Genomic DNA, 13,314 nt, shown 5'->3' on the forward strand with positions numbered 1-13,314 from the left:
CAGCCCCTCTCCCAAAGTTCATTGACCCTGTTACAAGAGGCAGAAAAGCTTCCTGCTGTCCTTCCTTTCCTGTGGACTTCCCATCTCCCTGCTGATTTGTATGTAAATACAGCCTCCATTGTTTTGATTCCACAATGCTTAATTTACTTTGCAGACAGTTAGATTGCTGCCTTCCCAGAGAGAAAAACTCTGGTTAAAGCGTGATATCAGTGAGTATCCATAATTCCTCGAGTAGTGATAAAACAGACATTTCACAATGACGTTAATCATCAGAGTGTCACAGGCTTTCATAAAAGACCTTATTCTATACACTTTCATAGTACAGTAATAGTGTGTACAATCAGTTGATTCAGTTGCTTATCATTTGAGATTCAGACCACCTGTCTTCATAGCCCAATAATTCTTGAAAAGCAAGCCTAGACCAAGCTTCTCTTCCCTTCTGGAATGGAGATGCTGAGCTGCCTTCCCAAAGTTCATTGACCTTGCTTCAAGAGCCAGGAGGTCTCCCTGGCATGCAGTTGCCATCCCCTATGGAGATTGCTAAGTATTCATCTTTCCCCACTTGCTATCTTTAAGGCTTTGTTTACCTTGCATATAAACATGCTTTTCTTTGTCTTTGGTCACACCTTGCCTAACTTACAGTGGAGATGTATTCAAGAAGGTGGAACCACATTCCTTTGTGTAGGACGAGGTACAGCTCTACCGCAATATAACGCTGTCCTCGGGAGCCAAAAAATCTTACCGCTTTACAGATGAAACTGCGTTAGATCGAACTTGCTTTGATCCGCCAAAGCGCGCAGCCCCACCACCCCTGGAGAGCTGCTTTACCACGTTATATCCAAATTCATGTTATATCAGGGTAGAGGTGTACCTTGTGGGGTACTTCTAAGGACATATTTTCAGCATGTGTTTGTAGTTTTGCATACGCTACGCGTTTGTACACCACACAACTATATTAATGAGCAGTGAGTTATGAGTCTTCCAGTGCTATATTACACGCCACCTGTTGCATATATAGCCTGACAACAGTGTTAGGTGTAGTGAGACTGTCAGGCCTGAAGAGTTGCTGACTCAGAGTAGTGGGTCATCATTGGCACTTGGTGTCACAGACAGGGATTCCAGTTAGATGGGTTGAGGTTGTAGAAGGGTCCTGGCATGGAAAAGGTGGAGAACCACTGCCACAGGGCATTTATTTGTGCATGTTCACTCAGTCCTTTTTAAATTAAGGAAGTTCAGTGCAAAAATCTTGTTCTGCTGGAGCACTATGGCCAGGGATTTTAAAACCCAAACAAGGCAGAGCTGATTTTCTGTGCAGAGCTGTGAATAAACATCTTGTCATCCATGACAGCTATTTTGAGAGAGAGACTGTGATCCCTCTTCCCACGTCGCACCCTGGCAGTTGGAGTGAGTCCCATCCTAGACACACATTGTCTTAAATATGCTGAAGATGAGTTGGCACCCAGGAGATTAGCCCTAGGACATACCCAGGGAGTCACAGGTTTGCTAAGGGATTAGAGAGAAAGAAACTGATCCTTGAAAGTCTTGAGAGTTTGTGATGATGCTTGGGGGCATCAGGGTGCAGAAGCTCTCATCCAGTGCCGTAACGAGGGCAAGGCGAGTAAGGCACTTGCCTCGGGCGCAGAAGGTGAAAGGCACAGAAAGTCTCTCTTTCGACGGCAATTTGGCGGCAAGTCGTTCCCTCTGAGAGGGACTTAGGGACCCGTTGCCTAATTGCCACTGGTAGTCAGCAAAGAAGAGGGGTGGCACGTCCGGCTCTCCAGCAGAAATTCGGCGGCGGGTCCCCCAGTCCCTCTCGGAAGGAAGGACCAGACGCTGAATTGCCACCGAAGAATGGCAGCAATTTGGCAGCAGGTCCTTCCCTCCGAAAGGAACCTGCCACTGAAGAGCCAAACATGCTGCCCCTGTCCCTTGCCTCGGGCAAAAAAATCCCTAGATATGGCTGTGCCCCTATCCCAAGTATGTTGCTTGAAAACGTGCTGCAATGCACTCTCCACCTACCCAGCAGAGTTTGCTCATCCAGCTGGTTTTCCTCTTGTTGCGGTTGCCTCGTTTGTCCTACTTTAGTTTAATTAAAATGAGGATCATGGATTTGGGTCAGTCTTTCATTCTGCGTTTCTTTCTGCAGGCAGTTCTTTGCCCAGCGACCCGGGAGCACCAGCCCAAAGGCAGATAAATGGCTTCACTGGAAACTCCCATCCTCAGCCAGGAGGCTCCAGCTGCACAAAGGATTTGGACTCCTCTCCAGCACACCATCGAGGGGAGAGAGAATCCAGAGCATCAGCCCTAGGTGACTTGGGAAGCCGCTCCCCAGCTGCTTCTCAGAAAAACTCGACTGCCCCAGACTCTTTGCAGCTCCGGGAGCTCCCAGTGGCTCCAAGGAATGTGCAAGTAATGATGGCAGAGCAGCTTAGTTCCAGTCAGGACACATATGGTCCAATCTACGAAAGCATCCGGGATAAAGGAATCACTTGCTACCGAGGGAGTTTGTACGAACTAAGTGCTGACACCGCAGAAGGCCCTAATATGAACTCAGGCCATGCTACTGCAGGGGGTGAGGAGAGTGAGCCAGGGGAAACACTGCCACGACACACTAGCAAACAGGAGCAGCTTGTGGCTCATGGTTTCAGTGGGGAGCCCAGGGAGTCACCTCAGGAGTGGCAGGAACTTGTCTTGGAGGAAGATGCCGTGAATGAGTCCTTGACTGAAAGGGAGAAGAAGCTAAGGGCGATGTACGCGCGAGTGTGTAAGAAATCCAGGTCTCCCGGGCACACACCACCTGCAAGCCCAGATGCGTCCACAGAGCTGGAAGAGGAGGAGCCTCCGCCCCTACCAGAAAAGCACTTGGATGTGATCTATGAAACCCTGGGGAGCCTGGGGTCTGAGACGCAGGTAATGCAGGGTGCCCTCTGCCTGGCCTGATGTTCAACAGGCCCTGAGTTCCCTGAACATCTCCTGCCCTCTCGCCTGTGAGGTTCTGTTTGATCTAGGCTGGGATTTCTCCCTGCTCCCCCTTCTCCAGACGTTTCGAAGGGAAGGCTTCTGGCTGTCTCCTTCTCTATCAGCTAGGAGCCTCCAAAGGAATATTTGAGCTACTACTCTGCTGTGATCTTATCAGCTCTCCTAAGCTCCCCAGGGCTGGGCCTGGCCAGTACTTGGTTGGGGGACCTGCCAGATGCTGAGGGGAGTGTTGTTTGGCACTCGGTATGTACAGCTCCTCCCCAAGTCTGTGCTAATTGGATGCCCCACCATGGTGCCGGGCGCACTCTGATGGATGGGATGTGAGCGGGACCTTGGATGTTGTGGAGCTAAAGATCCCATGGCATGGTAGTTTCTGTATAGATGGAGTGTTATTAACCCCAGTCTCCTGGCTGAATTGCATCCTGACCTGTTAATTCGCTTTGAAGTCTCCCCTGTCCCTCCAGTCAGACACTCCTTCTGCTCTTGGGGCCGGATCCACAGCCCAGGGAAGTTAACAGAAAGCTCCTCACTGACCCCAATGGGCTTTGGTTCAGGCTCTTGCTGCACTGAACTTAGACGTCCCCGCAGTAATTGAACTTTAAAGACTCCTATCTTTCCGACTCAGCACCACTATTATCAAGGCCCCTGTTTGGTTTGGGTTTTTTTTCTTCTTCTTCTTCTTGTAACTATGTAGCCCAGCCTGTGGCTCTCCTCTCTCCCTCTCCGAGGCACGTTCCTTATTCCGAAGCCAATCTCCACCCACGCCCCGCAGACCTGGGGTTATCTCGCGCCTGCCCGGTACATTCTTTGCACCAGAAATGCTGATCTGGGAAAGTGGCCGTAGAGGAAACACGCTACTAGATGAGTGAAGCCCATGTGGTTTAGGGGCCGTCCATCAATTGCATAACATGTTTTGTGGTGATTTTTCAAGACCCACCCACCCCTTTGTAACACGGAAACAAGCACTCATGCAACATTAAGGACCCAGCTACCTCCCAGTGTGTTATGTAATTTACGGACACCTCTTGATGCTTCTGGTTCATGTGTCCCCTCGTTCTGCATCTTGATCCCATCTTCTCCGGAGGTTTAGAGCTATTTGGGAGGAGGAGGGGGAGACCAGGATGAGAGGAGGAGGGGAGGGGGTGAAGCAGGCCCTGGAGAGAGGCATTGGAGGTGGAGGGGATAGGGAAGACTGAACAATTTGGAAGAGGGGCAATAGCACACTGAGGGGGTAGAAGGGACAGCGGCATGTGGAAGGAGCTAACTGAGCTGATCTCAGTATTACCGAGTCGGTAGCTAGCGCAGACTTTGCAGCAGTGGCTGGTGGGTGAGCTTCAGACTTCTCCAATAGAATCCTGCACATCAGCCCAGCTCTGACGCTAGGAAATGACATGTAGTGGGAGAAGAGGGGAATCCAGAGAACTCACTTCAAATAAAACATGGCAGAAATCCTATCTGAAGTCACTGGGGCAGATTGGGTGCTGGTGTGAACATGGACATCAGCCCTGAATCTGTACTCAGAAATCCCCGGGGGTTTTCACATCTTTCCCATGATGTGTGCGAGAAAATATGGGTTCTTTTTTCTCTTGACCAAGCTGAGACAGGCCTTTGATTCACAAGCATTTCTAACTGTGACCCATCCAACTTGCTGACACGTACAGTAAACATCACATCCACAAAGCTAAATCACAAGATATTCGCTTGATGCAGGACCCTGTGAGGTTCTCCACCTGTGTTATACAGGAAACTAGATAATCCCAATTGTCCCTTCTGGCCTTAAAACCTATGATTCTACCCTGCCAAAGCTCTGGCCTGGCCTGAGCAGGTGTCATCCCTTGCCATCATCTCCCTTCGATAGATGAGAAAACAGAGACAGAGAAGGGCAACATTAACAAGCTGAGCGTCGTACAGAAAATCAGCAACACAGCAGGGAATAGTATCCTAGTCTCCCCTTGGCTTGGCTGGTCCACAAAGCCATCCATCATGATCAGGCCTGAAGCTTCTTCCAAAAGAGGGAAAAGACAAAACCTTCTCTTGTAACGAAACAGATGAGCTGGGTTTAGTGGGCACTATAGAGGCACTATAACATTATTATTATCCTAGAGAAGTCTGGACCAGACTCCCAGATCTGGCTGCTGCCAAACTCTGGAGAAGTTTGGACTTGGAGCCGCTTTGGATCCATCTCTAATTATTGCTCATGCTAACAGGCTTCTGCTTTCCTCTCTGTCGTCCCTCAGGACAGTGAGATGCCAACCGTCATAGTCCAGCCAGAAGAATGAGGAGCCCCAACTTCCGGGGAAGGCTACATCGAGTGCAGAGAGAACTCCAATCCTGACTGGCCCTACCAGGAGAGGCAGACGTTTCCTGACCTTTCGTGGAGGGACGCCATGAAGCCACGCCTGACACTAAAGCATCCCTAGCTCCCACCTCTATCCTGTTAATGGTGTTACCCAGATACACCAAGGACTTCCTTAGAGATCTCAGTTAGGAATGTTCTGCTGCCACTGATGTCGCAGTGTCGACAGCTCCATCAGAGGTGCTGGAACAGCATGTCTTACCCGCAGCAGCTGTTGAAGAAACTGATCCCAATTGTGTTTGAGCATGGAGCACAACATGACAGGCTCTGAGAGTTACAGGGAGACTAAGGGAGTGATAGATCTCCACCAGTATCCTCCTGAGACCTACACACTGAGAAGGGATGTCTGCACTTTTGGAGACACCGTTGTACAGAAACTGCCAGAGCCCTCCCTCCCTTCCACACAACTGTTATTCCAGGGTTTGAAAGCCAGCGCTGTACAACAGTGTGGTACAATAGCTGTGCACTCAGCTGTGATGAAGTCTTGGCTATTAACCGAATGCCCTCGAAGAGGCATTCCCTGGCTGGGTGCAGCAAGGTTTCAGAAATGAAGAGCGTGTCTTGGAAGTCCCCAGGGGAAAGCAGAACAAGCAGGGTGATTTCAGTGCATTATGCAGACAGGAGCAAATCAGTCTAGGTCCCCATGTCCCACAGGGCTGCCAAGAGGTGGCTTTTGGAAACTCAGGTCTAATTCTGTAGAAGCCCAGATGTTTATCAGACCAAATAGTAACTTACCAAATTTCTCTTTCTCTAGCACTTGGTCTGGGAATTAATAGCCCTGCTGCGATCTGATAGTAATCTGTAGCCTTATCTCAGTTTCCCCCTGAATCTGCTCTCTGATACTGGCATAAATCCATTGGCTTCAGTAGTGTTACTGCTGAATTACACTAGCAGAGGAGAATTGGGCCCAGTACTCTACTTGAGCTAAAATCTACTGTCAGCATGTCCCAGCCTGACTTACCTATTTTGAGTAGGTCATGACTACAGAAGCTGATGCCTTGTGACTGTTAGTATGATCACAGTAACTTTGTCAAAGTGCCAGTGGGGACATTGCTCAGAGCTGCATCTGATAGTGTTTGGTGCAAGTGAAAGGGCCATCCCTTCTCGTTATCAACCTGGTTATTCAGAGTTAAGACAAACAAATATCTGAGCCAAGCCTCTGAAAAGCATTTTGCGGAAAATGGCTGGGGGTTGTGCCAGGGAATTCTGCCCTCCCCCCATTAGCTGTCCTGAAAATAACCCAACAGAGATGAGTGTGTTCATATTGTAAGGAGGAATCAAAATCAAGACCCATCTGAAGTCTGTCTCCCACCCACAAGAACCGCCAAATAACATTTTACAGGAAATCTTAAAGCTTGACTACCCAGCAGAGAGCTCACACAATCACCTCTTAAACAAAAATTTCCATCATTCTGCTCTGCCTGGGGCTATGAACGTCCACAGGGTAAGAAACCATTCTCACTGTGAAATGTGTGTATTTTTTCATTTGTATTAAGGTTTTGTTTGTAAGTAGTTTTTAAATGGTTAATCGGTGATTAATAAATGGTTCATAGATTGTTACAGAATCCAGCACAGTGAGAGGTTGCTTAGAACCAATGGCTTATAACTATCTATAACACCTGCTGTTACCTTGTAACTGTCTATAACATATTTATCCCCTCATTTATTAACCTGTGATATTAACCTGCGTCGTTATAAATTGAACCTTAACAAAGGGTGATCTCTAGCTGAAGAGGGCGGTATTTCAATCACACTTTATTCAACCCCGTTTCTTGCTTTGTTGGTTTGGACCAAATGGACCCTGTGGATGAGCTAGCCCTGGTTTTGCAAAATGAAAACTCCATCCAGTCCCATCCTATCCTGTGCTCATCATGCTGGTGTGTGCGTGTCCCTTGTTTTCATATGTTCAACTCTAACGACCAGCAACAGCCAAAACGTCGCTACTTGCTGAGGGAGCTGTCATGGACCACAGCAGGAGCTATGTCTGCGGTAGCTGGTGCAGGACCAGGGCTGTAAAATCCTGTGGAAGTTCATGCTCCTCAGCTAAGCAGAACGGTTCCCTTTTCCTTTAAATGGCTGATTGTGCAATAAGTGATCAAAGGACAGATAAAGGCCCACAGGGGATACTTTTCTCACTGGGGATTGAGGGTTGAGACCCATTCTCTATTCTTTCACATTCCTATACTGTGCCCATCGCTCTGGTATCTGAGCACAGGACATAATCGGAACAGTAGGCAACTGGGAATAAATAGGGATGAATATTATTATTTATTGTTTGTATTGCAGCAGTATTCAGGCCCCATTGTGCCTGACGCTGCACAAACATCTAGGAAACCTTTGTCCCAGCACTGAAGATCTTACAGTCTAATTACATCTAACGAAGGCAGGTCTAATTCATGCAAAGACCTGTGGAAACAATAGTCACAGCAGCTGGACCAAAGTGTGGGACAAATTCAGCCAGGTGCAGAGCTTAATACTGAGTGCCAGAGCTGTGGGCTGCTAGGCGATCTAGCCCTGTCCTCTTCTGCCTCTTCCAAGGCCCTTCGGCTAGGGCCTGCCTGCCCCTACACATCCACGAAGGTACGGGGTGCCTAGACGCCAGCCTTAGGCACTTATGTCCCAGTTTTAGGTTCTATTCGATCCACAGAACTCCCACCGAACCCTGCAGGCACCTACATGTCCAGTGTGAACGTTCTACTGGCGCCTTTGTTTGTGGCTCCAAGCATGCCCACTGCTGCCTCGTGCTTGGTGGCCGGATGCCTATCTCCTGCTTAAGCCCCAGAGTGCTCTGCGATCTAGGGGAAGATATGCGTTTGGCTCTGTAATGTGTGTGTATGGGAGCCCCCTCCAATTGGCATGCTCAGAGGCTATCTGCCAAACTGACTCCCATTCAAAATTGGGGGAGAAGAGGTGACCCCCCCCACCTTTTATCCCAGGGGATAGAGCATTCACTTGGGAGGTGGGAGACCCAGGTTCAATGCCTCCCTCAGCAGAGGTGGAGACAGGTGAGAGACCCCTGTTCAGAACCTCCCAGGTAGGGGTGTCCTAACCCCTCAGCAATGGCATGTTCTGATATAGGGCTCCTTCAGTCATAAGTGCTGACTCTGTGGGTGCTCCGGGCCTGGAGCACCCATGGGGAAACAATGGTGCTTGCTGAGCACCTGCCGGCAGCCCCCATCAGAACTTCCCCTTCCCGCAGCGCCTCCTATCCGTCGGCGGGCCACACTGATCAGCACCCCCCCCTCCCACCTGCCACAATCAGCTGTTTCATGGCATGCAGGAGGCACTGGGGGAGAGGGGGAGGAGCTAGGACATGGCATGCTTAGGGGAGGGGTAGAACAGGGAGGGGAGGGGTGGGAAGAGGTGGGTGGGGCCTTGGGGGAAGGGGTCAAGCACCCCCCCCCGGCACATTGGAAAGTCGGCACCTGTGCCTTCAGTCTCTCCTGCTGAAGCTGTTCCTCTGGATATACCTAATTAAAAAGGCAGTAGGCCAGAGAGAATGAGCAAAAGTTAGAAAGACGCTATAGGCCAGTGGTTGGAGCAATCACCTGGGTGGGGAGAGACCCAGGGTCCTGTTCCCTTGCTCTCATTAATGTCAAACTTCAAGTATTGTGTCAGGGGTCTGTATATCTTGAGCCTCAGGGAGTGGCTAGCTCAGGGATTGCTTAGGGGACACAGAGCCTTTCATCTCCACGTGATTCAAATCCAGCCAACCTTGATGATGACTGAATATTTTGCTGATGGTAGGTGTCCTGTGTGCAATGACCCACTAGTCTCAGTCTCTTTCAAAGTGGGTGGGCCTGTGTATATCACACTGCTGGTGCTGGTTGGTCCCCTTGCCTCAAGCCCTAGTGGCTTTGGGTGCCCGTGATCCAGCTGTGGTGCGGGATTTGCTAGGGCTGCATGGAACGTGAGCCCCTCAGAGTGGGAACAAAAGATGAGACCAGACCTACCTTCCAAACCGGATGGGAGCAATAGCAGCAAACCCTGGGGGTTCAGATCTGGTGACTAAATGCTGATTCTGTGGCCTGGGATGGGAAGGAGAGAGGAAACTGGGACAGAAAAACAGGCAGAAAAGAGAGAATGGAAAGAAGAGAGCTCTCTTCTCGTCTCTCCCCCTCCATCTCTCCCCTTCTTCCACACTACAGTGCCCCCGCCCTCCCACAGGAGCCATTGTCCAAACATCCCTATTTTTTGGCATCCTTCTGTAGCGTTCACTCTGTGGTTGGTGCTCTAACTGTGGCTCTGTGGGTTCAGCCCTTCTCCAGCACCTGACAGGTGTCTGTCTCCAGATGGCCCTGCAGCAAGTTCTCTGGAAGCTAGTCTGTAAACTTTACCTTTTGTCATCTTGATCATCAGGCTCCTAGCACGCTGTGGGAGGCTGTGCAATAATAACATCAACATGCTGTAGAGGGGTGCTCACCTGCTCCTGCCCTGAAGGGCTTGAAATCAGCCCTGAGAGAGGGCTGCTGTTGCGACAGGGCTGCTGCTAGGAAAAGCAGCAAGCCTCAGCTGATTGGGGAACCAGCCACAGATGCGGCCACACCCCAGTTAGGGCCCAGCTGGCCCTTATAAGAGAGCAAAGGGCCAGGAGCACACAGAGACACTCTCTCTCTAGATGTGGAGAGGGATGGGCCTGGCTGCTAGGAGCTAAGCAGGGTACTGAGACTGAAGCAGGGCTGGGGGAAGGCCAGAGGAGCTGGTGAGCTCTGGTCTGGAAACCCCCCAGGCTGCAGGCCTTGTTAAAGGCCAAAGAAAGGTCCTGGGGTTGCAGAGGGCAGCCAAGGGTAGGCAGAGGCAGCAGGTCCAAACCCCACTTGCCCGTGATGAGCTTTGCCACGGGTAAGCACACTCCATACGTTCACCAGAGCATCCCCAGTAGATTAGCCTCAGAAACTGGATCTGGGATGACCTTGTGCTCCAAGGGACTGTGAGTGATCCTCAGTCTGGGAGTCCTGGTGAATAGTCTTTGTGTCTCAGTCCATCCCGCAGGAACACTAGGTAAAGAAAACACAGCAGGAGCCTCACACTCAGCCATGAGCTGTGCTGGGGGAATTGAATTCTGTGCGGGAGACATTGTAAAAGGTCCCCTCAGATCTGCAGGCTGTAAGATGGTGGCCGTCGGGGAGCAGTTTTCACCCAATTGCAGTCCTCTCCCCCGACCCTTCTCCCACACTTGAACATCAATGAGTACATTGTTTGTGACCTAATTTTTTCCCCTTTGCTGAACTCTGGCTACTATCTCTGTAGTAAACTAACAAAGAGGGGCTATGTTAACACAGCGAGGGTCCTGCCTAAACTGGAAACAAAGCAGGGGTATTCAGAGTTAAGGCCCCGACAGCCTAGATATCACCGCCCTCACTGGCTGCTGCCTGGCCTGATAGAAAACCGGGTGACACAATGGAGCAGAGAGGAGAGAGAGTGAGACACCTCGAGAAGAGCCTTAGCTTGCTGTTCTTTATTTGTGTGTTTCAGTATGATGCCGGTGGTTGCATTTCTTTCATGAGGTGGCTCGATAAGCTAATTATTCATCATATTTACTGTTTTTTCAATAGCACTTAGAGTCCCCAACCAAGATCAGGGCTAGGTGCTGTACAAATGCAAAGTAAGGGACAGTCCTTACCCCAAACATTACAATCTAAGTCAACATGACAGACAAAGGGCATGTTATGTCCATTTTACAGACTGGGAACTGAGGCACAGAGATTAAATGGTTTGCCCAGGGCCATGCAGTGAGTGCATGGCAGAGTTTGAGTCCCAGGCCAGTATATTGTCCATACAACCATCCTTTCTTCCTCCCTACCTCCAAGCTTACACTATCTGTGCTACATGTCCATAGGGTTGCCAACTCTCTAATCACACAAAACCAAACACCCTAGCCCTGCCCCCTTCCTGTGGCCCATCTCCCTGCTCTGCCCCTCCCTGAAGCCCTGCCTCCACCCACTACATTCTCCCTCCTGCACCCTCACTCACTTTCACTGGGCTGGGACAGGGGGTGCAGAAAGGGGCTTCAGGTTGGGGGATGGGGCTGAGGGATTTGGAATGTGGGAGGAGACTGCAGATTGAAGTAGGGGGTTGGGGTGCAGGAGGGGGTATGGGTTCTAGGGGGGGTCCAGGGGTTCAGGGTGTTGGAGGGGGCTCTGGGCTAGGCAGAGGATTGGGTTGCAGGGTCGTGAGGTCTCCAGCTTGGTGTGCAGGCTGTGGGGTGGGGCCGGGGATGAGGGGTTTGAGGTGCAGGAGGGTCTCTGGGTTTGAGGGGCTCAGGGCTGGGGCAGGGGGTTGGGGCAAGGGGTTGGGGTCCAAGCTTACCTTGGGCGACTCCTGCTCAGCAGCACACCAGGTCTAAAGCAGGCTCCCTGCCAGTCCTGGCACCTGGCGGCCAGCAGGTCCAGCTCCTAGGCGTGGGGGCCAGGAGGCTCCGTGCGCTGCTCTTGCCCGCAGGCACTGCGCCCCCAGCTCCCATTGGCCGAGGTTCCCGGCCAATAGGTGTGTGGAGCCAGTGCTCGGAGTAGGGACAGTGCATAGAGCTGCATGGCCCCCCACCTAGGAGCTGGACCTGCTGGCCACTTCTGGAGCACCGCACGGTGCCAGGACAAGTAGGGACTAGCCTGCCTTAGCACTGCTGACTGGACTTCTTATGGTCCGGTCAGTGATGCTGACTGGAGCCACCAGGGTCCCTCTTCTACCAGGTATTCCAGTTGAAAACTGGACACCTGGCAACCCTACAAAGTCCATCATGTTATTGAGTGAGGCCAGGCCCAGTTCAGAATGAGCCCAGTGTGTCTCTGATTTCAGGGAGAGACCATCTGTGATGTCGCATGGTTTCTGTACAAAATGAGGTGAGGCACAGCCTGCTGGACTCCTGGATTTGAGCTTTTGGGTTAACTGGAGGGAGGAATTGGTGGGGGTGGGTGAGGAGGAACAATGCCTGAGTCTGCTTTGTGTGTAATGCACCTTTACATATGAGAGATCCAGTACTCCCTTGCATTGCAACTGGTACTTTCATTTTACACCTTTTCAATGTGGAATTGTGCCCAGATCCGGATGAAGTTTGGCCCCATGTCAGCTGAAGGAGCTGTAAAGTTCCAAGGCAAATGCAGGTGTCCCCAGAGTTGAGTGGGTCTCACAGATGAGAGTTCTGTTCAATTGAAGGTCCATTGCTACTTAGCATCTTCCGAGGGAGCCCTGCCTGGAAGCACACTGCCCGTGCCCTGTTGCTTCTACAGAGGCCAGTGCCCAAGGTCTGCGCCTCTCTGACCTGCAGATACCCATGATGAAAGCAGCTTTGGGGTGTCTGTTCAAGACCAAAGCAAAGTGCTGATTACAAGACCCACAAAGGCTATTGTTAGCTTGGTCATTTCCAAGCTCCAGCAGCTTCTGGGGATGGAGTGCAGCCATTCTGAACAGAAGTGGATTGTGTGTGAGGCTGCCAGGATCCATCAGAGAACAACTGAGAACCCCTCTCCCACACTCAACTGTTTCAAGGCACCCGTTGTCAGGCTTTCTGAGGGGAGGGTAGGTAGCAGAGGAGTCAGGAGCTAATGAGGCATTTCAGGCCAGGATGAAAGCAGTTGGTACCACAGGAACCACTAGAATGTTTTGGGCCATGGTTTTTGGGGATGTGGAGGGTGCAGAAAGGATGGTGGAGTAAGAGAATCGGAGCTAGTCCTGGGCAAGTCTCCAGTGGGTCCCCCTGCTCCAAAAACACAGGCCCTGATTAACTGAGTGGAAGAAGAATCTGCATCTTGGAGCCCACTGTATGAACTGCAGCTTGGAATCCACTCCAGAGCCATCTGCAAGGCGAGGCCAGAGAGGGATATATAGATATATAGCGAGAGAGCAAGATTTATATTAGGGCTGTCGATTAATTGCAGTTAACTCATGCGATTAATGCAAAACAATGAATCGTGATTAACTGCAGTTTTAATTGCACTGTTAAACAATAGAATTGAAATGTATTAAATATTTTGGATGTTTTT

General features: G+C 50.7%; 1 protein-coding gene across 1 annotated transcript in view; it reads left to right on the forward strand.

Moving 5' to 3' along the window:
- The window catches only part of LOC115647669, a 58,882-nt gene extending 52,021 nt beyond the window's left edge, over positions 1–6,861 (forward strand). Inside the window, exons 4-5 of the mRNA XM_030554363.1 lie at positions 2,147–2,910; positions 5,217–6,861. Of these exons, the coding sequence (XP_030410223.1) occupies positions 2,147–2,910; positions 5,217–5,258 (806 nt within the window). The 3' untranslated portion in view covers positions 5,259–6,861. The remainder of the gene's footprint in view (positions 1–2,146; positions 2,911–5,216) is intronic.
- The last annotated feature ends 6,453 nt before the right edge of the window (positions 6,862–13,314 follow it).

The sequence above is a fragment of the Gopherus evgoodei genome, chromosome 3 (genome assembly GCF_007399415.2).
Source record: "Gopherus evgoodei ecotype Sinaloan lineage chromosome 3, rGopEvg1_v1.p, whole genome shotgun sequence".
Classification (NCBI taxonomy): domain Eukaryota; kingdom Metazoa; phylum Chordata; order Testudines; family Testudinidae; genus Gopherus; species Gopherus evgoodei.